At 44.8% G+C, this 26,846-nt stretch overlaps 1 protein-coding gene across 1 annotated transcript in view; it reads right to left on the reverse strand.

Moving 5' to 3' along the window:
- The window catches only part of C3_1H3orf70 (chromosome 3_1 C3orf70 homolog), a 128,159-nt gene extending 119,945 nt beyond the window's left edge, over positions 1-8,214 (reverse strand). Inside the window, exon 1 of the mRNA XM_069225814.1 lies at positions 7,424-8,214. Within this exon, the coding sequence (XP_069081915.1) occupies positions 7,424-7,607 (184 nt within the window). The 5' untranslated portion in view covers positions 7,608-8,214. The remainder of the gene's footprint in view (positions 1-7,423) is intronic.
- Between the last annotated feature and the right edge of the window lie 18,632 nt (positions 8,215-26,846).

Raw genomic sequence — 26,846 nt, forward strand, 5'->3', positions numbered from 1 at the left:
GAAGTAGCAGGCCAAAGAAAGTCAATATAGCAAGTTCACAATTTATAAAGCAAGATACGGGATAAAGGCCCCAGAGATGTTTCACAAAATCTACAAACCCTCTCTTGTTTTGGAATGGCCATTTGTCACATCTAACACCTGGAAACGTATTCCAAATCTGAATGAAAATAATCTGAATTCAGTACAAAAACCTAAATGCTGAATGCAGTTAGGGCTCAATCTACTATGTAAAGTTACCAGGGACTCTTTGGCTCTCCCTCAGCCATGTATTCAGCTTTTGCGAGGGTCAAGTTGACACACTCAAGCGGAGCCACCAAAGGACGAGGATCTGTTTCAATGTTTCTTTTTTTTTTTTTAAACGCAAAGTCCTGCATGGAAGGAGAACACACATGTAATCCAGCCTCTGTCCTTACCTGCTTTTAGCCCTCCTTGCTACTTCATCAATTATATGGTAGGCTTGCTTTAATTAAGCACAGGGCCCTGAAAAGGTGTGGGCCTGGGGAGTATCGATCACTCTGACCCACGCCTGGCAAGCCTAGGTGCCCACGCAAAGTAGGCTGCGCCTTCCATATAGTGAGTTGCGCGTGGACACCATATGTTGCGATGCCAAATCATTCATGAATTTAAGGAATCCCGTACTCCTCCTCTCGCCACACTGTGCGTCCAGGCACTTGAAGAGCAGTAGTGCTGAACAGCACAAACATACAATAAATACATTTGTTGCAACCTTTCTTCACACAGCGAATTAGCATTACTGCTTTGACTTCTCTTGCTTGCAAGGAAAATGAATCACAGCAAATGGGATAAGCATTCAAAGGCAGGACCTCAGAAAAGCAAGCCAGGGAGCCTTATACTCAAGTATAAACCTTCAGTATTCAGACGCCATAAATTCCTCTGAGCCACAACAAAACTGGAATAACACCGGACTGAGCACAGGGGAGAAATATGAGTGCTTTTTGGCCAGTCTTACCAGGGTCACTTATTCTCATCTGAAAACAGTAGACACTGAAAGGGTAAAAAATCACAAACACCGTCCTCCTGCCAATTTTACACTTGCGCCTGAGGGGAAGTGAGAAAAAAACTTCAACCACTTGTTTTACCCAGGTACTTTGCAGCAGTGTACACGCAAATGTAAAACTCGAAGTATTAACATTTGCAAACAGACTCAAAAACCTTTTGAGCGAGTTACACCTCTGTTTTTACAGCCCGCCGATATTTAGCACAAAGTGCACCTTATACCAAGTGGATATGTCGCTTGCTTGAGCGTCTGCATTTAACATATGCCTCTAAATGACCCCTTGGATACACATATCTACAACGTGTGCAAGGTACTAAGCCTCTGTATACAAAATGCCTCTTATGATTGGTGGACCCTCCCTCCTTTTGTGCCAGTCAGCGTGGTGGGGTCTATGTAACCCTTTTTTCGCAGAAGACTTTCAGGATATATGCAGCCTGAGATAACATGTTGCACAAAAACGGGAAAGAAGGGGAGAGAGAGAAACGGCAGTGCCCTCACACGAAGAAATCAGGAACTGGCAAGCGGGAGTTAGAGGGGCAACAGTGTCTGTTAGCCAATTAGAGAGGCCTGAGGTGAATTCATCACTACACTCGGTATTCGGTGCGGCGACGATGAATTGCACCGGCCGTGGCCTCTGAGCAGAGCTTCGGGGACCAGCACTCTTTCCTCTACAAATTAAGCACTGATAGTTTTGCACTATAATATGCAGAGAAACGGGCGACACTGTAATTTAAGAATTTTACGATTGGATATGTAAATACAGGCAAGTCATCGTGACAAAGGAATTCTTTTTGCTCTGTTTTTGTGCCATTATTTGGGAGACGTGTGATGTCCGTCGCTTTAAAGGTAAAGTAAAACATTGATAACATGTAATACTTTGACTCAGTATTAATTTACTGGTATAATTCCTAAAACGGGGTTTGCCGCACTAGAAGTATTATTTCTTTGCGTCGCTTCTCCTCTGACAGTCAGGGGCCATTCATTCTCCAGGAAGAACCAGTCTCAGGTCTGCACCTGAGCCTCCTCTGTGTCCGAGGGAGAGAACACTATTGCAGGCAGCTGCCTGATCTGAACCGAAGAAGAGCATCCTTCAAGTGGCTCCAGGAGGACATTATTTCTGAAAAAGCATTTTCCCGAAAGTGTGATGTTTATGCCGGGGCTCCACTGCTCCCTGTGCCATGCGCCCCTCTAAGTGCTAGCAGAGTCCCTGCTCAGCAGGCAGAGCACAAGCTGGTGTCTTCGGGAAATCCTGAGACCAACCGCAGTAAGCTTCAGTAGGAAGAAAAGAGGGCACTTTTGTGGCCATCTCATCTCCCTTCTCGGTACAGCAGTAGTACTGGGGGAAGAGGACTCTACTTTCTTTACCTCGGTGCTGCCCATCAAAGTTGCAGGTTGGGGATTACAGCAGGCCCATGGGCCACTAAAATAAATACTCTAGACCAGTGGTTCCCAACCTGTGGTGTGGGGACCCCCCGGGGGTCCACGAAGCCTTCTCAGGGGGTCCGTGACTGCTTAGAATATTTAATAATATTAACAGATTAGGTCCCCAGCTTTGAGTAATGACTCATTGGGGGGGATCCCTGGATTCCAATAATGATTCAGTGGGGGTCCCCGGGTTCCAGTATCGATAAAGTGGGGATCCACAGAAGTCAAAAGGTTGGGCACCACTGCACTAGTCAGCCACCAAATGAGAAGGAAGCACCAGGAAAGAAAACCAAACCACAACAGACTTCTGTAGGAAAATCAGACCATCCTACAGTCTCAGCCTCCCAATCACAATGGTAATCCACATGAGGTGAGTAGGATTATGAGACAGGAGTAGGCCAGAGGAATAGCCAAGTCAAGTGGGACTGACGCTTCATAAATAGAGTCTACATATTCTGATTCGAGAATGGACCCACTCTCCATTCTTGCCCAGGGTAGCCTTGACTCCTGGGAGCCATGGTAACACTGTAAATTTCTGGAGCCTTAAGCAAGGACCAGATTGGGCCTCCTAACCAGACAAATGCTTTTGAGCCCCAAGAACGGTATGACACTGGATGCCTTACTGCAAAGTGATTGCTCTTATAGCAAGATCCCCACTGCCGTCACATACCCAGCAAACATTAAGATACTATCGACCCATAGCGAATACTGTCATTGGTCCCAGACATCAAGGCACCATTGAGAATAGATTGAACACCTTCTGCTCAAGTATCTGATATGATAAATATTATATGACGGTTCGAAAGCATTTCCTGTGACATCAACTTGCAGTGAAAATTATTCTCTTACATAGGGCTTGGCACGTGTCCAATATGGGATAAAAGACAATGGGCCATTTGTATGAACACATTTTCCTATAGACACAGAATGGACAAAACCCTTTGATACATCTGGCCCAATGTCTTTATTTAAAGTGCAGATACAATTTACTGATAGAAAAGTGACTCACACTAGAGACACAATTAGCCTGATTTTGTGCCCTTGCAGCTCACCTTTGGCAGCGGCAACACATCAATGGCCATGAATTTCTACTAACAGCGATCAACCCCACATAGCATCTTGGTTAATTGTGAAATTCTGAGTCATAAGGATCAGTCAATGGCACTCTAAATATGCCAAAGATGGGTTGCACTGTAAGAGATTAATATGAAACCAAGGATGGGGATATAGGAAGGCAAGTAAACAAGCCAGCAGATGATTTGCCTAAACAACAATGCTCGAATAAATAAAATGGGATGAAACATAGGGGATTCGAAAATTAATAATTAACAATTAATAATACCATTTCGAGTAGGCCTTGCTGATTAGTGAATATTTGACATATTCCAAATTAAAGACTGACACAATCAATCTGAGCAGTGAATGTGATTTCATTTTGATGAGCATCTGAAATTGTTTACTCTGATGAAGCAACCAAGTGCAGCCGTCACATTATGTTATTTTGATTATTTGATAAGTGTACTCAGGACACATTAAGGGCCACAGAAATTCTTGGAGAGGCTTTAAGGAATATGGTGGCACAACCAAAACACAAGGTGACAATAACCAAACTACTTAGACGTTGGTTTGTGTAATCTCAGGGGTGGTTGAATTCCACATCGTAGGAAAAATGTAGTTGGCAAAGCAAGGCAAACCAACTGAGAGGGCATGCGTGTTATTATACTGTTTTGCCCACATACACACCGTATTATGACCCGAAGATATAATGTAATCAGTCATAACTCATAATGGCAGCAACTGTCAATACGTGCTTAATGCAGTAGGAAGTAAAGTATGCTCACAAAATAAAAGTGCACCTGCCAGATGGCTTAAATTTGCAATAGTTCCTGGTAATTTTTCAATCACATTTTCAAATGTAAAAAAAATTAGCATCGGAAGGCGTAAATAATGTTTTCCTTCGGGTCATTACCTGCAAATATTGTATTGTATTGTATTGTAATAGTATTTATATAGCGCTTACTACCCCTGATGAGGCGTCGAAGTGCTTTACGGCGAGTATTCAGCCAATATTGGTACAAAAACGCTTAGAAAAGGTGCAAATGTATGTGATCAGAACAGGTGCAAATTTATGTGATAGCCTTGTGCGTCTTTTTTGAGGTAAAAAAAAAGCATGGAAGCTTGCAGGGGTGTTCCTGTCATAATGCAATGTTAGGAGTATTAGCATTGTGCATTTCTAGTCTCAGAGTCCTTTAAATAGGGTGACCAGATGTCCCGAATTTTCCAGAAAAGTCCCGGTTTTTAGAGAACTGTCCCGGTGTCCCCAAGCTTTTGTTCATTTTAAATAAATGTCCATGTTTTTGGAGCAAAGGTCAGGTCAACCTGTGAACCTTTTGTTAATTTTAAATAAATGTCACAGTTTTTGGGACAAAGGTCAGGTCAACCTGAAAGGTATACATTCCTTTCACATGCAGCTCTAGAGTCTTAAAAAATTAAATAAGTAATTTATTGGTTTCTGCCCGTTTGCTTCAGCCTACGCACGTGTGTGTGCGTCTAACGCAAATTTACAGGAAAGTCCAGGTATAAAAGTTAGACTAAAGGCTTTAGTACTACTTTTATGTCTGACCTGTCCTGTTTTTCCCTTTTCAATGTCTGGCCACCCTACCTTTAATGGTCTGGGACTCTCCCAGACAACATTCAAAGTGGCTTGTGTACAGTGTGTTTGGTATAGTTTATGCACGCATTTTATTGGCTTGTGACTGGTTAGGATATATACCTCCATGATTTATGATTTACTAATGGTTCATATTGGACAGTTGCTGGCTGGGCTCAATTACCTGCCGATTTCAGATGTCACAGTGTCTGCTGCCAATGCCAGCAGCCGAGGTGAAAAGGCAGGTCAAGTCACAGAAGCTGCAGTATAAGGAACGAAAAAGAAATGTTGCTTTTTTGCATTTGCTTCTATTTTAATAGCTTACAATGACAAGCAGAAAGAATATGCTTTTCTTTGCAATCCTTAGAGAAAAGCTGGATTCTTTCTACATATTTTGAGCTACTGCAGCTTTTGTTTTTTAAATAAAACTGACTTGTATTTGAACTGTTTGCAATATCAGCTTAGCACAAATATCTGACAGGTTTTGATAGGTTTAATGTTGCACTGAAGGTTTTATTCTAATGCTTCATGTTTGCAAACATGATCCATCTGAAAGAGCTATACACCAAGGTTTTAAGTAGTTTGTGGGAAAGGTGATGGTGTCAAAATGTATTATATGGGATAAAGTACCCCCTGGCATACATGATAAAGATATTTCAAGTCACCTAGAGGCTCCAGAACCTTAAAAGGAACTCGGTCTTTGGCCTCATTCTATATGGTTAAGAAGCTCCTTGGTGACTTGCAATATCCTTATAATGTACAGCAGGGGTACTTTATCCCTTATATATCGCACTCAGGTTTCCAGCAGTTTTATTACAATTACTGGAGACGAATTGTCGTTTTATTTCATGCACAAGAATCCAGTCTGCTTATGAAGGTGCACGCAAGCTTTGTTTCTGGGGCGCACATGCGTGCCCCACAGATGAGGACTCCTCATGAAAGCGCCCTTGGTCGCCAGAGATGAGTAATGGTGTGAGCGGAAGCGAAGATTCCACGTTTGCTAAACCCTGGGCGAGCTGCGAGGGCAGCAGACTGAATCGGAGCCCAGCCGTCGCGCGCAGACGAGCCTCCAGCATCCTTTCATACAGTACTCTGTCTGAATCGATTGTCGATTATTATCGCAGCCTTCCGCGCGCGAGCCTGTCATTCTTCAGCAGCGGGTCTGTTTTTTCCAGCTTGAAATAAGAAACTCGTTAAACAGAAAAAGTAGAAAAAACATGTTGAAATGGAAAGGGTTTTTACTCGACCCCACAAAACAAAGAACTCGCTCGCTGCTGCATGGTCTGCTGCAAGTGAGACCCACCAGCGTGCATTTGGGACGCTTTGGTTCATTATTTTAATTTCTGGGGTTACGCAAAAGGTGCACCCGACAGGGCAGCCAGAGGCGGCGTTTACAAATATCAAGAGACCTCATCTGAGGGCAAGGAGCACAAAAACACTCGCACAACCAATATAGGTTTACATACGTAATTCTGTAAAGGCGGAGGAATAACATGGATATAAATTACTTTGAACCTGTACATACTTTCAGCCCTGCAAAAAATTAGAATTATAATTGTGTGATGCTCAAACCTGCTTGTACACTCCCACAACCCTATTCAGACAGTATATTTCGCTCGCAAAGCATCTGCGCCTGATCTGTTTTTATAGTTTGGTCCACTGCCCAGAAAAGAGATTATTTTCATACTTCAATCACAGTGGCAGATTTGCTTTTCGTCGAGCTCTCGCGCCATATGCACGACTGGGAAGCAATTCCAGGGAAGGAGGCGGTGTTGTGAGCTCTGTGCCGCCTGCGAAGAGCAGGAGTGGGGGCGAAGGATGCACTGGAATGCAGCGCAGAGGCAGTGTGCCCACCACCCTCACACACACCAGCATGCGCCTCTCATTTCCTTGAAGCAATTGTTCAAAGCATTTTTGGTCAGTCTTAAAAAGTGAAAACATTCGGTCTGATAGTGTGTAGCAATATTTATGTAAGAGACTTTGGATATGGGCCGAAAGCTGAGGCTAGAACCCTCAGAGCGCCCAGAGTGCAGCCGGCCTGCGCGCATATTGCTGTCAGACCGGTTGTTACACTGGCGCCTCTAGAGGGAGGTCAGATGGGCCATTGTCCCAGCGCTAATGGTCTGGTCCCTTGTGCCCCATCAGCACAGCTGTGGACTGTAGCTCCGTGCCAGGAGCGTCACATGAAGAACAACACCTCACAGTGCAAAACGCATGCACACGCACACTTTCCACACAATATTCCTTTGTAGGCGGCTTCAACAGTTTCATCCGTAGCCCCATGCGCCCCACGCCAAAAATCTCTCCTAGAGACGCCACCGGGTACTTACAGTGGCACCAGCCCAGGTGACAGCACCAGTGCAGGCGGAAGCACTTTCCGTGGCTGTGCGTGGCACACATGGAGAGCCCGTCGCACGGCTGGAAGTCCGGCCGCCCGGCGCAGCTGCGGGCCAGAGCCTGCGCCTCGTCCACTTTCTCACTCTTGGGCGACTTCAGGGCGGCCGCGGCCGTCATCCTCCTGGCGGTGGGGCGAGCGGAGGATCCGCTCCCGGGAGATGTGGCGACAGATACAAAGCACTGCCTGGCCCCAAGGCGGCCGGTGGTCCTTCCTCTCTCTCCTCGAGCCGAGGGGCTTCGAGAAATCCTTCAGAGCCCAGCTGATAGGCGATCCCGCCCCTGAGAGCCCCGTGGGCGCTTGAGGATGGGCAAGGTCTGTACCCGAAGAACCCCTTAGGTAGACCGAGTCTTTTCCCAGGACGGAGACCTGCGGGCAGGTGGGCGACAACCCGCTCCCTCGGAGCCCAGAGGGGTGGGCGGGGTCCGCCCTGGATAGTAAAGTGAGGCGGACGGGGTCCTCCTCTTTCACGGTCACTGTGCAGCTGCGAAGCCGGCAGCTCTGTCACTGACAGCAGCTGAGACAAGCAGAGCCCACCCTCCGGAGATGGCATCAGATGAGGCGGACACTTGGGGACCCCCAGCGCCGGATGTCAGTCGAGACTCTGGACCCGCCCCGGGATGGGAGCCGCCCGCTACCCACCCCCTGCTCTGGAACCCGACACTCCAAGGTCGGTGCTCAGCCCACTAGCCTGCTTCCCTCTTTGTACAACCGGCCCCTGTGACAAGCAGTGGCGCCCCTCCCACAGCCCCGAGAGTCTCAGATCAGTCCGAGTCTGCCTGACCTCTAGGGAATATCCATTGCTTGAGCATTGCGGCGGAGTCTAACAGGGCGTGTACACCCCCAAACATCTGCATCAGTCCTGTGGCCCCCATACCACCCAGGGCCTGAGAGGAATCTCACATCAAGTCTAACTGGAAACCAGCACCACTTCACCAACCCCAAACCAGCCTGAAAGAGGGGGGAGGAGACAATCGCACAGCATGATTCTGGACACCCCTAGGACTGATGGGAACCCCTCGATTTCTTATTTTGTAACATCCCATACTCCAGGACAGTGATCTAACCGTTCCTTCGGCCTCACGCACCCTTCCCCCTCTAATAGCTGACTGGTACTCTGAGCCCACCTACCACTTTAAAGCCTGAGTGAGAACCCACTTCTTTTGGAGTTTGACTGAAACCTCACACCCACTCAGACCCTAGCGATACCTAAACTTGCCAAAGAACTCTACACCACGAGTCTGAAAGGGAACCCCGCCCCTGGGTTTGAGGTGGAACCGCGCCCCCTGGGTCTGAAAAGGAAACGCTTCCCCAGAACCTGACCTTGAACGCTTATCTAACCCTGACGCAAACACACATCCCTAAACCAGTGCCGAATTTGTAAATAAAAAGGTGCTGGTGTGCAAAGCTCTCCTTTGAAACTCCTGGCTGCTGCGATTAAATGTGCGAGCACAGAATACCGAGGCAGCATAACCATAAAGCCACCTCTGGCCTCTTTAATCCAGTGGTTCCCAAACTGTGGTCCAGGGACCCTTGGGGGTCCGCAAAGCCTCCTCAGGAGGTCCGTGACTGCTTAGAAAATTACATAATATTAACAGATTAGGTTCCTAGCTTTCAGTGATGACTTAGTGGGGGGGTCCCCAGATTGCAATTATGAATCAGTGGGAGTCCCCGGGTTCCAGTAATGATAAATTGGGGGTCCACAGAAGTCAAATGGTTAGGAACCACTGCTTTAATTCATTTACATGCTCTCCCTGCCCCTTCGGCTCACCCCTGCAGCTCACCCCTGCAGCTTTATGCTTTCTCCGTTTGCGAATCTTTCTGCTTTCTCGTTTTTCTCCTCCTCTGTCTTTCCCATATGTGTCTTTTGCTTGCAGTAAACGTCTAATGAATAAGTGCTGGTGCCCCCATCGAAAACCACCGGCTCAAATTAAGCACTGCTGCCTAAACATTGATAGGACTGGACAGATGCGTTAATTGCAATTCTCTCTGAGCAGCACCAACGTCCCACAAATGCCCCTGAGCAGAGTTCATGTGTTTAAAAGAAGAAGTGCATTTACATTTCGAATGATATATATTCGATGATCAACATAACACCCAGGTTAGCTATAGCAGTGTTCTCCGTTTCTCCCTAGTGCCCAAAATGAATTTCCTAAACTTGAACTGACTGTTGTCTGGAGGAGATGAAGCCAGAGTAAGGCCACAACAAGCGTTTGCAATGCAATTAGTCTCGCGTTTACTCGGGATAGAGCTATTAGTGTTTTAAATTCATAACTAGACTTTTCTTGCCACATAAATTGAAAATGAAAAGTAAAACAGTTGACATAAGCAAACCAATTCCAGGCACCACAGCGTGAAGGAGAGACACAAAAGGAAAAAGAAGTGAAAAAGAAGTTTGTCTGCAGTCAAATGTATGGGCAAATGTTCAATTATCCATGTAAATTGGCCGATGGGCAAGGTGATAACAACACTGCCCCACAAAGGGACAAAAGTAAAGCATTTACCAATGATAACAAAGCAAGCCCATGAAGGAGTGATAATGATTGGTATGTGGTAGGCATGGTTAAAAGCCCACAGATAGATTACAATACGTCAGAGTGCTTGTGCGCTCAACCTAAAAAGGGCAGCTTGCACGAAATACATTTTGGGCCAGTCCAGGCAAAATACTTGCCATCAGTGAACTCTTTACAAACAAAACATAAGTGCAATGTACTGATAGTCCATGATTTGAGGGCCTGATTTTAGGCACTCCGGAATAGAGGGAGGTCACTGATCAGAATGCACAAGTTTCATCCATGGAGTGAGCAGGTGAAACTTAATTCATACATAATTACTTCCCATCGCACCTACTTGTTTTCCTTTCAGTAATATTTGGACTAGACATTATGCTGTAGGTAATACTTGTTGACACTTGTTTTATAGAGGACCCGTGTTGATTGATGGCAGGTGAGCAGATGTGAGATTGAGCAAATGGATGAATGAGTAAGTGCATGGCTGGATTTGAATGTATGAATTTAAGCACAGGTGAGAGAAATAAGGCACAGATTTAAGCAACATTCACACAAGACAGTTCAGCAACTAAAGTTGCTGCACTGGAGAGAGTAGACAGCGCCATATCTATGAAGAAATGGCGTTGTTGTCCTCTCTCCCTGGCACACTTTAAGTTGCCATGCTTCAATGCGCCTACCCTTGGGCAATAGTGCGAGGGCATGTGTATTTCGTAAGGAATAATTTTTTAACTAGAAGAGAACCATTCTGGCAAAGCAAAACATCCTTTAACACTTTTCCTGCTTGTATTTATGCTATAGAATGCAGCACACATGCAAAGTATGAAAAACAAGCAGAGCTGAAAATATTTCTCCTTGTTACGCCTGGCTCAAGGTGGCGTAAAATGTTGGCACAAATCCCTGTCTATGAATGTAAATAGGGATTTGCGTCAAGACACTTGGGTGGTTGCATGGGAATGCCCAGGTACTACCCATGATACTCCCCCTTGAAACAAATTGAAGCAAATCATTTCATAATGCAACTTTGTATTACTCTGGGGAAACTATCCTATGCAAACCCTGATTTGCACTGGATAGGAAATCAGAGCTTAACGCGTTGCAAAGCGTTGCAAAGTATTGGTAAATCTGGGCCTAAGTGAATAGACGTATACATTCATAGGTGGGTAAGCAGTAATGAGTGACAGGAGGAGATTGTATCTCCTGCCACAAATGGGACTGCAACTAACTCAGCACATTGCACTTTTACCACCCATGCACATCTATGAGTGCACTCTCTCATTTATCAGTCATTCATTCACCGATGCACTCGTTTACCAATCTATTCACCTACTTATTGCCTCATTCTCAGAATTTTGCATATTGAAACATGAAGTAGGGTAATTAGCAAGACTGAATACATTTTTTCATATGGTATTCAATTAGATTCAAAATCATAAGGGGCAACCCAGTGACTCTAGGACTTGGGAAAGGGAATTATTAATGCACAAATGGGAGGAAGTATAAGCCTAGACTTCCACGGCAATGATTTAGACTATGTCTTCAATAGATAGGGTAGAATGTCTAAAATTTTATTACAAAAAAATCCTTATTTAAAAAAATGGACATTAATCATAGTTTCCAACGGACAATAAAGGAAATAAACATGATTTAAAATTTAACTTCAAACATAGAAGCAGGTGATTTAGTGAACCTTAAAGTGCACAAAATGAAATATATATAATGCCTGGTAACAATGTGCCAAATGAGGACAATCAATTCCATAGAATGGTCACTACTGAAGTCCTTTGCAAAACTCTTTTTAGAACCAGTCCATTGTAAACAATTGTCGAAGTTTCGACCCCTGAAAACAATTTACTAAAGGGTCATCATGAGGACTAGGAACTTCAGCCAGGAGGAACAACTGAACTGATATCAATGCAAATCTGTGAGAAGCTGATCCTCTAGGATTGAAACCAGTGCCTTGGAAAAGGTTCAAGGAAGGAGGATGTGCTTCACGGCATCAATTCCCATATTATATTTCGTGAGAATCCATAGGTATTCAGTTAAGGTGATATTCAGGCCTTGAAAATTCTGATTAAAACCACTGGGAATCATCTCATGCTGGCAGGGAAATTCAGAAGATATCGCATTGGAAAGGAACAGGGCATCCAATGCTCCCTATACAAATCGGGTCTATGGAGTTGATTGTCCTCATTTGATACATTGTTACCAGGCATTTGTATATGTTTCATTTTGTGCACTTTAAATTTCACTAAATCACCTGCAATGCGCTCTATCACTGTTAGGAGCACCTATGTTGAAATTCTGTTAGAGTCAGTCAGAAAACTGACACACATGACATTCCAGTCACACATAATGTTGCAATTTGAGCTAGAAAGTTTCTAGTTTTTGTCTATGGGCAAGGAGACGGAAAATGAATTGCATCCCATTTTGAGAATGGAAGTTTGCAAAAAATTATTCTCAAGTTGGCAAAACTTACAATTGCATTGCATGTGCCATCATGGAAACTGGGATGCGTTTTAGTCATTGATATCTATACGTCTAAGATTTGCATTTGTGCGTCCCAGAAAGGAGAACCACATTCATTCATCTACAACTCAGTTATTAGATATGGAAAGATGTGCACTGGACAGAGAGCTGCAATTTGACCATTTGTAGATACTTTTCTGGAGGTGAGTGTGTCTGATATTTAGCATTAAATGATGCTGATGTGTAAAACACTTTGGGCCGTATTTCGAGTTTGGCTGACAGGATATTCTGGCAAAATGTGACAGATGCCCCAGTCACTCTAATAAGAGTGTCATTGTCTACAATGCACATGTAATAGTGTAGGTGGCACATTTGACACATTTTACACGAAGTACCATGTCTGCCAAACTCGAAACAAGGCCTCTTAAATTCGTAATGCTTGCCACCCTAATTAGAAAAGAAGTATGATCATTAATGGGGTTTCGTCTGAATTCATATTAAACAGGGATTCCTATGTCCACTGGGTGCACGTGCTGATTTAGTGTAACAGACACACCTTAAAAAAGAGACAGTGTTGGTGACCAAATTAGAGCTCAGGTTCAGAGCTTTGGGCCAGATGTAGCAAAGTCCGATTTTGTGAATCGGAAATTGCGAGTCGGTGCGACTCGCAATTTCCGATTTGCAAAATCGGATGCAGTACGGTGTCTCAGACACCGACTGCGAGTCACTATGGGGTGGCAAAGACCCCCCTCATTAATATTAATGAGGTGGGTCACATTTTGCGACCACATAGCGAGTCCCTGCACTCACAGGGATGGTGGCCTGCTGAAGTCAGCAGACCTCCATGTCTGTGACTGCTTTTTAAATAAAGCAGTTTTTTTATTTTTATTTTGCAGCCCGTTTTCCTTAAAGGAAAACGAGTTGCAAAATAAAAAAAATAACGAAACCTTTTGGTTTTGGTTTTTCAGAGCAGGAAGTGGTCCACTGGACCACTGCCTGCTCTGAAAAACCCTTATTGGCAACATTCACAAAGGGACCCCTTCCCTTTTGCGAATGGGTTACCACCAGTGTGACATTGGTGGTAACTGCGAATTGCTTTGCGACCGCATTCGCGGTCACAAAGCAATTTAGCATTGCGGTGCGAGTCGCAAATAGGAAGGGAGCACCCCTTCCTATTTGCGAGTCGCATTCACAATTTGCGAGTCTTTACCGACTCGCAAATTGTGAAAGTGCATCGCAAACGGCTTTTTGCATGGCGCAAACTGTGATTTTCGCAGTTTGCACCATGCAAAAAGCTTTCTACATCTGGCCATTAGTCTCTCACAGTTCATTGGTTTTAGTTCCCATACAATTCAGTTGCTCAGTTCTTACCACCTGCAGTTGAATATTTTTTTTCAGGCAGTCACTCAACTTTGTCTCAGCATCCTCAATTTGCCCTACTTTTGGGGGGGAGGCACACTCACTGGCAGTTCAGTCTCAGGTCCTCTTCCTGGATGCTGGTGCTCTCCCAGAATACGCAGTTTCAGGGTTAACTGCAAATTCAGTGGTCCTAATCCCCACAGAGGGCTTGATTTGGCTATTGAACAGGTGGACCATGTGAGGGGCAGGTTCTCAGTGACTTGAGTAGCCACTAACAGGCCAATTTCCTTCCTGCAGTGAGGTCACAGTCAGGCCTATGCAGTTCTCCTTCTGGCAGTGCAGCCACGTGCAGGCCGATCACCTTCTGGATAACACAGCCACCTACAGGCAATCATCTTCTAATCACAATAACCATGCACAGGTTGATTCAGACTTAGATTATAGGCCTGGCGATCTCAGGACAATTCATCATGTTTACTTGCAGGAACCATTTCTGGAGAGACTGTAGTTCAGCAGATACCAATGTATATAGATCGCCCGCTTTAATCCTCCTCTTTTGGCAGTCACAAAACCCAATAGGACCAACTGTACCTCACTCTTCATGGACAGGTACTCCTGCAGGGTTGGAATGCTCCTTTTCTTGCCCTTTGGGCAGTCTGGCTTCTACGCTCTTCAGGACAGGTAGGTAGCTCTTCAGCAAGGGGTCAGAGTCAGCTGATGTGACCGCCCCAGTGGGAGACAGACTTTCAAGTAAACATCAGAACCTTATAGCATGGTAGCACTATGGATATTCTGTGGAGCACTCCTTTCATTGGCCGAAGAGGGCTTAGAACTAGAACACCAAGTACGGTACCACTTTTATACAGCAAAAGCAGTGAGGATAGGTGTATCCATTGTCTGCACTTTCAGAACCAGTATAGGGTGCCCTTTCCTGGTTGCTCTCCAGACATGGTCTTTGCATAAAATGATGCTTCTCACAGTAGGAATGGCTCCAGTCTACAGCATTCTCAACAGAGGTACAAAGAAGTGTGAGGGAGAACTAAATAGGCCGATTAGGACGCACTTCATCTCTTTCTCTGCTGGAAGAGGTAAACTAATAACTCTCCTAAAGAGGAGAAGAAGATGATTAAAGGTGTACTTTAAAACATGAAAACAACAATAAATAGTTGACCATATGTTCTCTTTGCTTCAAAGTAAGAGGAAAACGATGTCAAGGAATGCAGCACTCCTAGTTTGAGTAATGAATTTATTAAGGCACTTCCCAGATATCAAAATTAAGCACATGCAACTATGAACATGAGCATTTAATTTGACTGCAAAAAAACACATGTACTTGCTAAAATACTCACAGTAGTTAGACAATGACAAGCATAAAAAAGTACAATGCTTCAACAATGAATATGTATGCAGTGAAAAAAATAAATATCTATATATATGCACAGTCAAGCTAAATAATTAGGAATAAAAATGCATCACCATGGGAATCAAATCCAACAACACCATCCTGGTGACAATGTCAAGCTGTGGAACCACGGACAGCTAAGACAGGAGAAGCTTCACGATGGGACTTTGTTCTGGGCAGCACGTCCACCGCCAAAATGAGTTACTTCTGCCTCAGCGCTAAGCTTCCCCACCTTATATGCCTTAAACAAACCCAAGAGGAAGGTTCTGGCAACCTCCCTCTCCCCTATTGTCAGTTATGAAATTAAAGCACTGGCTGTACTCGGTCTGCGTCGAAAACATGCAAAGGAACGGGCCTTGCCCTGATGCGCATTCCAGAGGCAGAGGAGCTGTACTTTTCCTTAATGAAAACATTGAAAACATTAAAGAGCTAAGACTGTTGTATCACATCTACTGTCAACATCCCACATGTTATGTTTCTGCACAGTGGAACCCGGTGCTGGTGAGAAGACGCTAAAACACGTTCAGTGTAGAAAATAAATTTTGTGGAAAAATACCTGCACCACAGGTGTGACAGCACCTGAAGCTAAGCTAAGCACAAAATGGAGTCAGTGGTCAAGATGGAGTCAGTGGCTAAATACAGATAGCACTACACTCCACCTTTTGACCAGTGACTCTCAAAACATACTGGTCTAAAAGTAACCCTTTTGGTCTAAAAATTTCAAGCAGGTAAGGTATGCATTGTATACAGCAACATAGCATTCTTCTTATAATACAAATCACTTTGAGTACTCCATCTAGAATAGTGCGTAAGTGAGTACTCCATCTAGAATAGTGCGTAATTGCCCAAAATCAGGCAACCAGCTAAATAACCAGTCCCACCACCCTTTATCTACATCTTTGTTTACTCCCTTCACCAATTCATGCAAAGCGTCAATGTGGGACTGACTAGAGGTGGAGTGGTCTGACAAATTGAAGCAACACATATTCTCAAATTCTGAGCAGCCATGATAATGCTTCAAGAGCAAGTATTCAATGGCTGCCCTGTTTTGCAATGCAGCTCTTCTAGTGCCTCGTATATCTAGTAGTTACTCGGCCAAGGCGATGGATGTAATATTAATATTCTTGACCATCAAACATGCTAACTTGTTAATAACTCGAGCATTATAAACAGCTAATCTCGGAACTCCTACTATAGAAACAAGTAAGCTTACAAACTCTGACTTAGATAATAACTGAATTTCAGAGTCACAGTCTTCACTTAATTGAATTGCTTCTCTTATGAGTTGCTGATGTGATACAGAGTGAAATGGAAACATAAGTCCTATCCGCGTAAAAACACGTGGTCCTCCAGTTATATTGGCAGGAATGTACGTATAGGTGGTATTTCCACAAGAGAACAGCCACCCCACTGGTAGTTTAACTTGTTTGATGGACTAGCAGCAGTCACAATGTGTTGGCAAGACATGCTATTATTCACATTTGTACACATTTTATAATTTCTATGCTGACACAGTACTCATTGTTCCCACGGGATCTCTTGAGGAGACCCCATTGTTGCTTCAAGACGCATTTGAGCAAGTTTTTTGATTTTGTAAGTGTTGCAAGGTAGTTGTAGCAAACATCACCGGTAGTAATGCTGTAAGTAATCACATGGGTTATGTTATTTTTCATCCGTTACCTCTTGGCAAAACCTACAATACTTTTTGGGCATGAAGTGAGGTAATGCAGCACTTTCTTCCACGGTTTCATCTTTGTTGGTGGCATTAAAGAAGATGTGCAGCAATACGCTGGCAGGAGTCAGTATGGCGACCAAACATGTTGAAATAACATCAACAGTACTTTTCATATTCGTCATGCAGAAATCCTATCTGCTGAACACGGTACATGCCAGATGCATCCAGATGTTCTCATTTAAATGCAGTAAAGGTGTCAATCGGCATGGTCTGTCAATCACTTCGGAGCTGGGGGTTTAGGGTCCCTCCCGACCCCACATGGACACGGCCGAACATCGACCAGGTGGTACAAGCAGTACAAAGACACCTTGCAGTATGATTTGTAAAAGAGACAAGTATGATCATTCTCGCAAATAACATTTATCAGCTGGTACGTATTCCCAGTTTTCCTGTTCTGGTTTCATGACTGATAAAATATTGTCCCTGCCCTTTGCTATAACTTCAGCTGGTTCAGGAGGATGATTTGGGGATTATACCCACACCTTAGCACTAGGATTTTTGATAGCTGAGCCAAAACCTCCCTCCCCATACACTGTAAGAAGGGCTGGGGCAGTCCCCTTTTTAACTACTCCTCCATACACTGGAATAATAACAATTGAGCAATTCTGTCTCCAGGTTGTAACATCAAGTCAGTGTCTCCACTATTCAACAAAATTACTTTATGTTCTCCTTGGTAATCTGCATCATTCACTTCCTCCAAGACCTGAATACCTTTAAGTGCCAACCCAGATCTAGGAGCAATGAATCTTAAGTAATCCGGGGGAATCTGTGTTCCACCCTATGCACTACAGCATTGCCGCTGGCTGTATTATGAGCCGGGGAGAATGCTGTAGGCTGTTTTTCGCTGGACCAGCTGCAGAAACACTGCTTCCACCAGCTGACCAAGTGGGATACTCTTAATGGGGCCCGCGGAAGGCGGCCACACTTGCGGCAACCTGACCATCGGGACTTCGGCGGATGGGCTTTTCCGTCCGTCTAAGTCATAATGACCCCCATAGTGTCCACTCAGGGCTGCAGCACTGATTGTGCCACCCTTCTTGTGACAAGGTAAAAAATGGCTCCAAGCCTGCCACTGCAGACTGGAAGGATAGTGTTTTCACTGCCAGTTTGACTTTGTCATTCAAACCAATGGCAGCGTCACCTCATGCCTTAATATTATATTATTCCCCCAAGGAAGCCCTATGGAGCCCTATGGCAGGGAGCTGCATTTTGTTAAGTAAGACATAGGTTTCGTTATATGTCTTAACAGCAACACTTCCAAATTGCCGTTTTGCTGTGGGTAAAGTTGGTAGCCCCATTGGATTATGCACAATTACCAGGATCCCAACCATGCTAACTTTTGACTGGGACTACCAAACTGCGTCATGTAAGGTATCCAATTAATTGTGGCATTAAATGCGACCTGATGGCCAGGTCGAGAATAATGTCACTATTAAAAAGGTAGGCAACTTGTAGAAAGTTGCCACTCTCTGCTTAGCTTGTCCAGTAGCCTCACAAGGGCCCAAACACACAGACAGCTTTCTGACTACCTGGGAGACATGTGAATGACTCCCAGGTTCAGGAAAAAAGGCAGTGCCTCAGCATTGAGATGTCACCTCCTCTACCAGGAGGTGGGCGGGGGGAAGGTTAGACCACAGGTGAGCTTCAAAGCGGAAGCCACCGTTTATAGGCTGCTCAGCCTAACACCCCTGAACAGGATGCCTTTTGTTCCTGTAGAATGCATGGAGACAGGGCCAGAGAGGGGAAATTTACTCCCAAACCGATTTTACCATGGGTGCGTTGCCGTCAGGTAACCACACATCGTGGGTGGGCTACCTTGCGCCCTGAGGAAGGGTTGTGGCATCTTGAAGGGGCAAGAATGTAGTATTCTGGGATAGCCAGATGCCACACATCACAGGAAATGTATCACTAGCTAGGAGGGAACCCAGTAGCCCATTGGCTAGTGACTGTGTGGTCCCCTCAGGGCACTTTCCTCGGATAAATATGGCACCTCTGACCCACTGACCCTCAGTACTCGCTGGACTTGGAAGGAGGACAAGAAGAAGACCAGTTTGCACCCATTGGAAGCACACAAAGAGAGGCTGCGATTCCAGAGTGACTGCACGTGCTGTACTGTGGTCTGGCAGAGTTTGGACCTAGCCTGCATGCCTGACTCTAGGAATAGCTGATTCCCAGTCCGCAGCAGAGACTCCAAGGGTCAGTTTGCTGACCACCCAAGAACGGCACTGGGGACAGTAAAGTTGAAAGAGGCCAAATCGCATCTATGCTTGCCACCGCAGAGGTTTTGCTGCTACCCGATGCCAGGCACCCCAAAGGACAATTCAGAGATAGCCAAAAGGTGGACATGTGCCTGCTGGACCTATGAAGGTTGGTTGTGACTGGATTCTTCGACCAAGAGGGACACTAGCTTCCACCAAAGATTTGCACTGTGATTGCTTTCTTGCAAAAGCACAAGGTCTGTCTTGGCAGCTCTTGGAACCCTGCATAGAGGACTTCATGGGACCCCGAGATCTATGAACAGAGTCACCCCCACTCACCTGGGGGCCGAGGACTCAACTAGACTTCACCTCCATAGACCGCACACCATCAGGAGCATCCTTGAGCATCTTTTAGAGTGCATCCCTCAGCATAAGGACAACTCCATTGTCATCTTTGGTGGTCATACTGTAAAGTTCAGATCTTGAACTTGAGTGGCCAGGTAGCTGTCCAAAGTATATTTTTTGGCTCCCTGGACATCTGTCCTGCCAGACTTGGTTGACCAACTCAGGCCGGAGTTGCTGACCAAATTTTTCCAAACTTTTCAGAAGTTTCCAAACTTTTTGTTGGCCAATGCCTGTTTGCGCTTGACATGAAAGGCTATGTATTTCTAAAATCTGTATCTCCTGAGCACTCCAATGGATTTTGATGATTTAGGTCTCTCAAAATGTATGAAAATCTGCTCTATTTGTATAAATCAGTGTCTTGTTTCTTTTGTGTTGTGTGACTTTCTTACTCTGTTGTTTGGTACTGTTAAATGCTTTACACATTGTTCCTTTGCTAAGCCTTACTGATCGCAGCCACAGCTACAAAGGGTTGAGCTTAAGGTTAAGTAAACATACCTGACTGGACCCACAACAGCATTTGCGAGTGTACTGCAAGGTAGGTCTTCCTAGCCATACCATGTAGTACACCGAAATCCTCAAAATATCCATCTTCTATGAAAGCAACTCCACTGCACAATACCATTAGTTGTGTGCAGCAGGTGTTGCTAAACCCTTCACACACAGAAGACTCCACTGCACACTGCATTTGACCCTGCAAACAACCTTCCAGTAGTGGTGGCTCCAGGGTCCACATTGCACACTATGCATAATCTTTGCCACACATATGTGCACTGTGAGTTTTTTATTGCTTTCGTTTTTTCAGGATTTACAAAATATATATTCAATTTTTAGGAACATTTGCAAATCTATCCATTGGAATCCAAGGCATGTGATTGGATCACTGAATTCATTAAGAACACCAAAATTGTAAGATGATAAAAAAACAGATTTCCCACAGAAGAAAATCCTAACCCTAACTACAGAGCTATCTATCTATCTATCTATCTATCTATCTATCTATCTATCTATCTATCTATCTATCTATCTATCTATCTATCTATCTATCTATCTATCTATCTATCTATCTATCACCCCATTGTATGTTCCAATAGAGGGGGGGAGGCTTTACCACAATCATTTCCTGTTTCTTTTTGTGCTAATTTGACATCCTACTGAATAGGCAGCATTGGGGTTCTCCAGAAAAATAGACATTCTGTAGGAATCATCTCACCTGCTCATGAATGCAGATTTCAACTCTCAGTGCACTTTCACCCAGTATGACCAGGATCTTAGAGCCTGCAGTCAATTTCTTAAATGGAGACTGATTAATCAATACAAACACACAAGTGTGCTCGTGAATATGACTTATTTTTGTTTATACAACTATATTTCCCCATTTGAAAACACACTTTCTTTAGACAGCTGTCTAGTACTGTGATGGGCACCTTCTTCACCCCCTGCAACTCTTTGATGGAGGGTGGAGGTAGTTTGGACCCCTGATAACAGACATGACTAGACACATCTTGGTATGTATTGTGTTATTGTTAATGTATTACTAATTGGGGATGGGACAGTAAGGATGATAAAGGTTTCATGAATTCATTACAGATTAATGACCCTAATCTAACCTTTGCATTCTTCAGCAGGATTGAGATTTATTATCTAGATATTAAGGTACAAGTAATTGAGAAAATACTGATGAGTAAACTATTGTGGACAGAAACCACAGGCAATAGTATCCTCCATTCCTGTTAGAATAAAATAGACTCTGCCACACAAGGAGCTTTTTCATGCTAAACAGATTTGCGATACTAACACACTCTACAGATAGGAGGAAGCAAGAAGCCCTCACATGTTGCATGTATGTATATTTTACAATATCCAAGTGATTTACAGTATATTGGTCGCACTATTTCCCCAGTCCTCATGAGGATCTTTGAACACCTGCTAGCATTGTACTACTGAAAGACATCTCTCAAAACATCACAACCAATTATATTTTATTTGGCATTGAAGGGATATTGTTAAATAAAATAATTTAAATGTTTAAACTTTTATTTAGAAATTAAAAATAATTGAAATTAATTAAAAAATATATTTAACATAATTTACTACATAATACATATAAATGGTAGTGAGAGTGGATGTTTTAAAAGTATTATTTAACCATTATTATTTGTAAATTATACAAATGTATTTAAATTCATTATTTTAATATACAATTATGTTGACGACTTAATGAGTTGTAAAATGTTATTGTATTAATTCTAGGTTTGAACTAAATATTTTTTTTCAAATTTCTTTACTCACATTTTGATGTGCAAACAATATGGTACATATAATAGAAGCAGTAGAACTATCAGGGTAACGCCCTGAGTTAAAACAAGAACAATTAAACAGATCTTAAGCATAGTGGTATCTCATCTTCTAGGGGTTCATCCATTATGGGTGTCCAGTCTCGCCCGAGTGGAGAAGGGGAGAAGCCCATGAGAGGGCAGGGGGAAGCGACACAAAAGCACATACACACAATGGTCGACACTGCGTGTCAAACTGTCCGGAGGAGCAAAGGGTGAAGAGGAGGGTAGGGCACTCAGCGACGCTGTGTCATCTAGCATCACATATCTCAAAGCACCCCTCACTCACCCAATTAGCCTCTAGTGTCATTTAGCCTTCATTAAAGGGTGACGGTGGCCATTTGGGTCTGGTGGGATTCAACTCAGTCCTCAACCACCATGTGAGTGGCCGCCATTGAAACCTACAGTGATCTTGGAGCAGATCCACTGACCACCACTTCAGTGCCTTTTCCCAGAAGATCTCTAGGTCCCTCTCAGCATTTTCATCTGAGAGGACCCTCCAGAGCCAATACTCTTCAGCCATTGCCCACTACAGTAGATCAGCCCTCCAATAACCCCTTTTCAGTGGTACTGACCTTGCCCAGTAATATGCAATATGCCGTCTGCCAAGCACCAGACCCAGCTGGGGGCAAATCTGTATCTCATCTTGCTACCTTTTTAGGGAGTTGCAACACTCCCAGTAACCAATGTTGTGGTGTTGGTTCAGCTTTTGCTCTCATCACTCTCCACACCTTCTGCAATATCACCTACTTAAAGGGTCTAACTACATGGCATGTCCACATAACATGTCCAAAATCAGACAGGGACACCCCGCATCTGACAAATCCCCAGACTTTGGGGTGTCAGGTATGCTCTATGTAAGTAGTAAAATTGTGTCAATTTAAATCTTGCATTGCTGGGCACTTTCTGCGCCTGCACCCAAACACGTCTCCACTCTCCTTCTCGGAGTGGGCTCTCCAGGTCTCCTTTCCAATGACCTTGTGCAGATGTTCCATCCATCTGTCTTCATTCTTAAGGGCAGTGCATAACTGGGAGATGATACCCCTTGTGGACCCAGGGTTCAATATCAGCCTCAGGATGTGTGATTTACTGGGTTTTTCTGAGAAGGTAGTCCATATTTCCTGGGCTATGTGGGACACACTTGTGTATTGCAAACATTGCTCCATATGTATACCAAAGTGTATCCCTGCTTCCTCCAACGTCATGAAATTATCATTCAGAAACAAATATCCTGTCCTCTGACATCCACCCTCTGTCCTTCGTGAAACATCATGGAGTTTTGTATGTGTGTGAAAGGGCACAACCAAGAAAATGTGGAGAAGCTTAGTGTATGGCATTCACCTCAGAACATGAGTGACTGACGTTTCCCATGCTTGTGCGATCTGCAAAACTATAAAGGGGGTACCTGCTGGCAGTCTGCGGCCATGCATGAGTAACCTGGGAAGTTTGTCTGCTGCAGCTGATCTCAGCAGCATATTGGAGCAAACCAACCAAGTAGTATAGCTTAAGATCTGGGAGGCCTAGCCCGCCTTTGGTGAGGTCCAGCTTTAAGACCTCCAGACGGACCCTGCTCCATTTCCCTGCCCACACCAGGGACACCATAAGCCCATGAAGCCACCTAAATAAGGAGTTAAGTAGTATGTAGCGTAGAGGCACCGGGGCAGCAGGATAATTTTGCTAACGCCACCCTGCCCATAACCGACAGTGGTAGTCTGTTCCAGAATTGTATGGAAGCTGTGAGGCCATCCATCATCCTCCCCATATTTAACTTCTTGGTGTATGTCATGATTTATCTGCATCCCAAATAATGGAACTGCTGCATCTCCCACAGCAAAGAGGTCAGCCTTCTCACTGTCAACTAAGGACACAAGAGGAAAAAGCACTATTTTGTGGTGGTGTACACTGACACAGTATGTGTCACGTCACTCACTTGTACACGCTAATCTTTAAGTTCGGCCCTCAGATGTATCACCAATGGACCCATGACGAGTGCAAAATGGAGTGGGAACAGTGGGATACCCTGCCAGGTCATTCTCTATATATTGAGACACCACCTGTCCAATGTGCACCCTCGCCCTGGGTTCCGTATATATAAAAGGAGCACCCAGGATAAAAATCCCGGACCAGTCTGATCTGCTGCAGTACTTCCCGTAGATTGTGCCATGAAAGGGTATCAAATGCCTTCTCAATATCCAAGGCAACCAATGCTGCCTTCACTGCTGTGCCCCGGGGTTCGTGCAGCACATGAGATAGTCTCCGCAGGTTCGTGTGGATGCCTTTACAAGGCATGAAGTTGTATTTGTTCCTGTCTACTAATTGTGGACCACTCAGCCTAATCGCAGTGCAAAAACGTTTGTGAGTAGCTTAATGTCTACATTGCGCATAGACTGCAGTCGGCATGAACAAGTGTTGTTGCCAGGTTTAAAAAGCATAATTATTAGGGCCTCTTGCTTATGGAATGGCAAGACTTTGTTGGTCCTTGTTTCACGAAAGGTCTCCAACTGTGCAAGAAGCAGGGGAGCAGATGATGCCTTGAAATATTCAACCAAGAGACCACCAGGTTCTGGACATTTCTCGCGGGCCATGTCTCGGAACGCCTCTTGTAGCTCTTCCATATGTATGTCCTCGTTTAGCCCCTCTTTCTGGGCCTGCATCAGTCGAGGGACCGCAACTCTATTTAAATAATCTGCCACTCCGTGCGCTCTGTTGCCTACCAGTGTTGCATATACCTCTGTCAGGTGATCTTTCAGCAGCTAGTTAATCGATGCCTGCCCTACATCCATTCCACCGTCTGGTCGGTTAAGGGAAAGACTCACCGGTAGGGGCCTTTCACGTCTGAGCAACCACACTAGCATTCGTCCAAACCAGTCCTCCTCCATGTGGGGCCGCTGGCTGTAATTTCTCCTTACATGACAATATAATCCTAAGTGGACGCAACCCATTGGTGTGCCTCTGTCAGTTCTGCATCTCCTGGTGCCTGACTCATTGTCCGTTGCTACAGTCGAATAAGGGATTCCTCCCCTTCTTACAGTTCCTGCTCCAATTTCTTTCTAGTACCATAGGTGGTACTGAGACTCTCCCTCCCCCAGCTACCACCTTTAAAGCTTCCCACTCTATTTTGTGTAACCCAGCAGTGTTCCAGTTGGTGTCAAAGTAGCCTGGTCAAATGCCAATTGTTGGGAAGTGGCACAGATATTAGGTTGGGAGTGGGAGGTGGTAAAAGGTGCTGGTTTAATATCTGAGCTTGACACTTGTTATTTCTTGACAGACTAAAGTAGAGCCATATCACAGAGAAGGAACTCTGGAAACAAGACCCAGAGTGCCTGATCAGAAGAGTCTCAGCAGTCTACTCACATCCCCTTTCCTAAGGGTTCTTCCATGTCAACGGCATTACCACACCCTCTGAGGAGGCAAGACAGGCACATGAGAGTTGAGATCTTTCATCATCTTGATTCCGCTGTATGACGAAAGCTACATGACAATTTTCAGCGCCTGAGTTGTTTCACCAGCCTGAGCATGAGTCGTCCAAGGAACAGCCTTCCACCTCCGCCAGCGATAGTGGACAGGAGGCCCCGCCACAGGGCCAACAGGCCACCAGCACCCCACCCCATGCAGAAGGAGAACCACTCAGCAAATGGTCCCTGTGATCTAGGCAGAAGACAGAGAACATTGACAAGACCCCCACCAGGAAATAAGACTCTCATAATAGTCACCCTTCTGTCCCACTATGTCACCCTGTCCACCTTGACATGCCATTGTTCCACTTCCTATGTCCCCTTGGACATTGCACCTGTGATACCAACAGACTGGACTCTAACTGGACATTCCTCCACCATCACCCCAGCCCCTTGCACAAACCCCCACACTTATTGGCACAAAAATAAACACCCTTGAAACAAATACCATACTGGAGTCAGTGTCATGAATCGAAAAATGTATTAGTACATTATGAAAACATTGCAACGTATATGCAGTAAAATATACTACAGGATGACCTTTGGTGGGCAGCAGTACATATAGCAGGAGTCAGAATGGGGCACACAGAGCTGAGAATAGAGAATCCAAAGGGTACAGTCAGTGTCCATAGACAGAGGTTAAGAGGCTGCCTTGTACAATGTCCAAAAGATTACTGAAAAGTAAAGTTGAGTTACAGTCTCATACCTGTGTGTCACTGGAAGTACTGCTGTATAATGTTTGTTCTTTTGTCCACATCTTCTTCATCTGCCTCCTCTTCCTCACTGTCCACAGGCTCCACCTCTGCCACAAGACCATCTCCAGGCTCATCCTCCTGCAGAAAAGGCACCTGACGTCTCAAGGCCAGGTTGTGCAACATACAGCATGCTACGATGATTTGGCACACCTTCTTCGGTGAGTAGTACAGGGATCCACCTGTCAGATGGAGGCACCGGAACCTGGCCTTCAGGAGGCCGAAGGTTCTCTCAATAATCCTCCTTGTACGCCCATGTGCCTCATTGTAATGTTCCTCTGCCCTTGTCCTGGGATTCCTCTCTGGGGTCAGTAGCCATGAGAGGTTGGGGTAACCAGAGTCACCTGTAAATATCGAGGGATACCTGTTAGCCAGACACTCACCCTTAGGGCCAAACCCACACACATGTACCAACAGACACTGGGTGGGGAACATGGGCTCACCTATTAGCCACACCCGGTGCCTCTGGAGTTGGCCCATCACATAAGGGATGCTGCTATTTCTCAAGATATAGGCGTCATGCACAGATTCAGGATATTTGGCATTCACATGGGAGGTGTACTGGTCCGCCAAACACACCATCTGCACATTCATCGAGTGATAGCTTTTCCTATTCCTGTAAACCTGTTCATTTCTCCGGGGGATAACAAATGCCACATGTGTACCATCAACGGCACCAATGATGTTGGGGATATGTCCCAGGGCATAGAAGTCAGCTTTCACTGTGGCCAAACCATCCACCT

Source organism: Pleurodeles waltl, chromosome 3_1 (assembly GCF_031143425.1).
Source record: "Pleurodeles waltl isolate 20211129_DDA chromosome 3_1, aPleWal1.hap1.20221129, whole genome shotgun sequence".
Lineage (NCBI taxonomy): Eukaryota > Metazoa > Chordata > Amphibia > Caudata > Salamandridae > Pleurodeles > Pleurodeles waltl.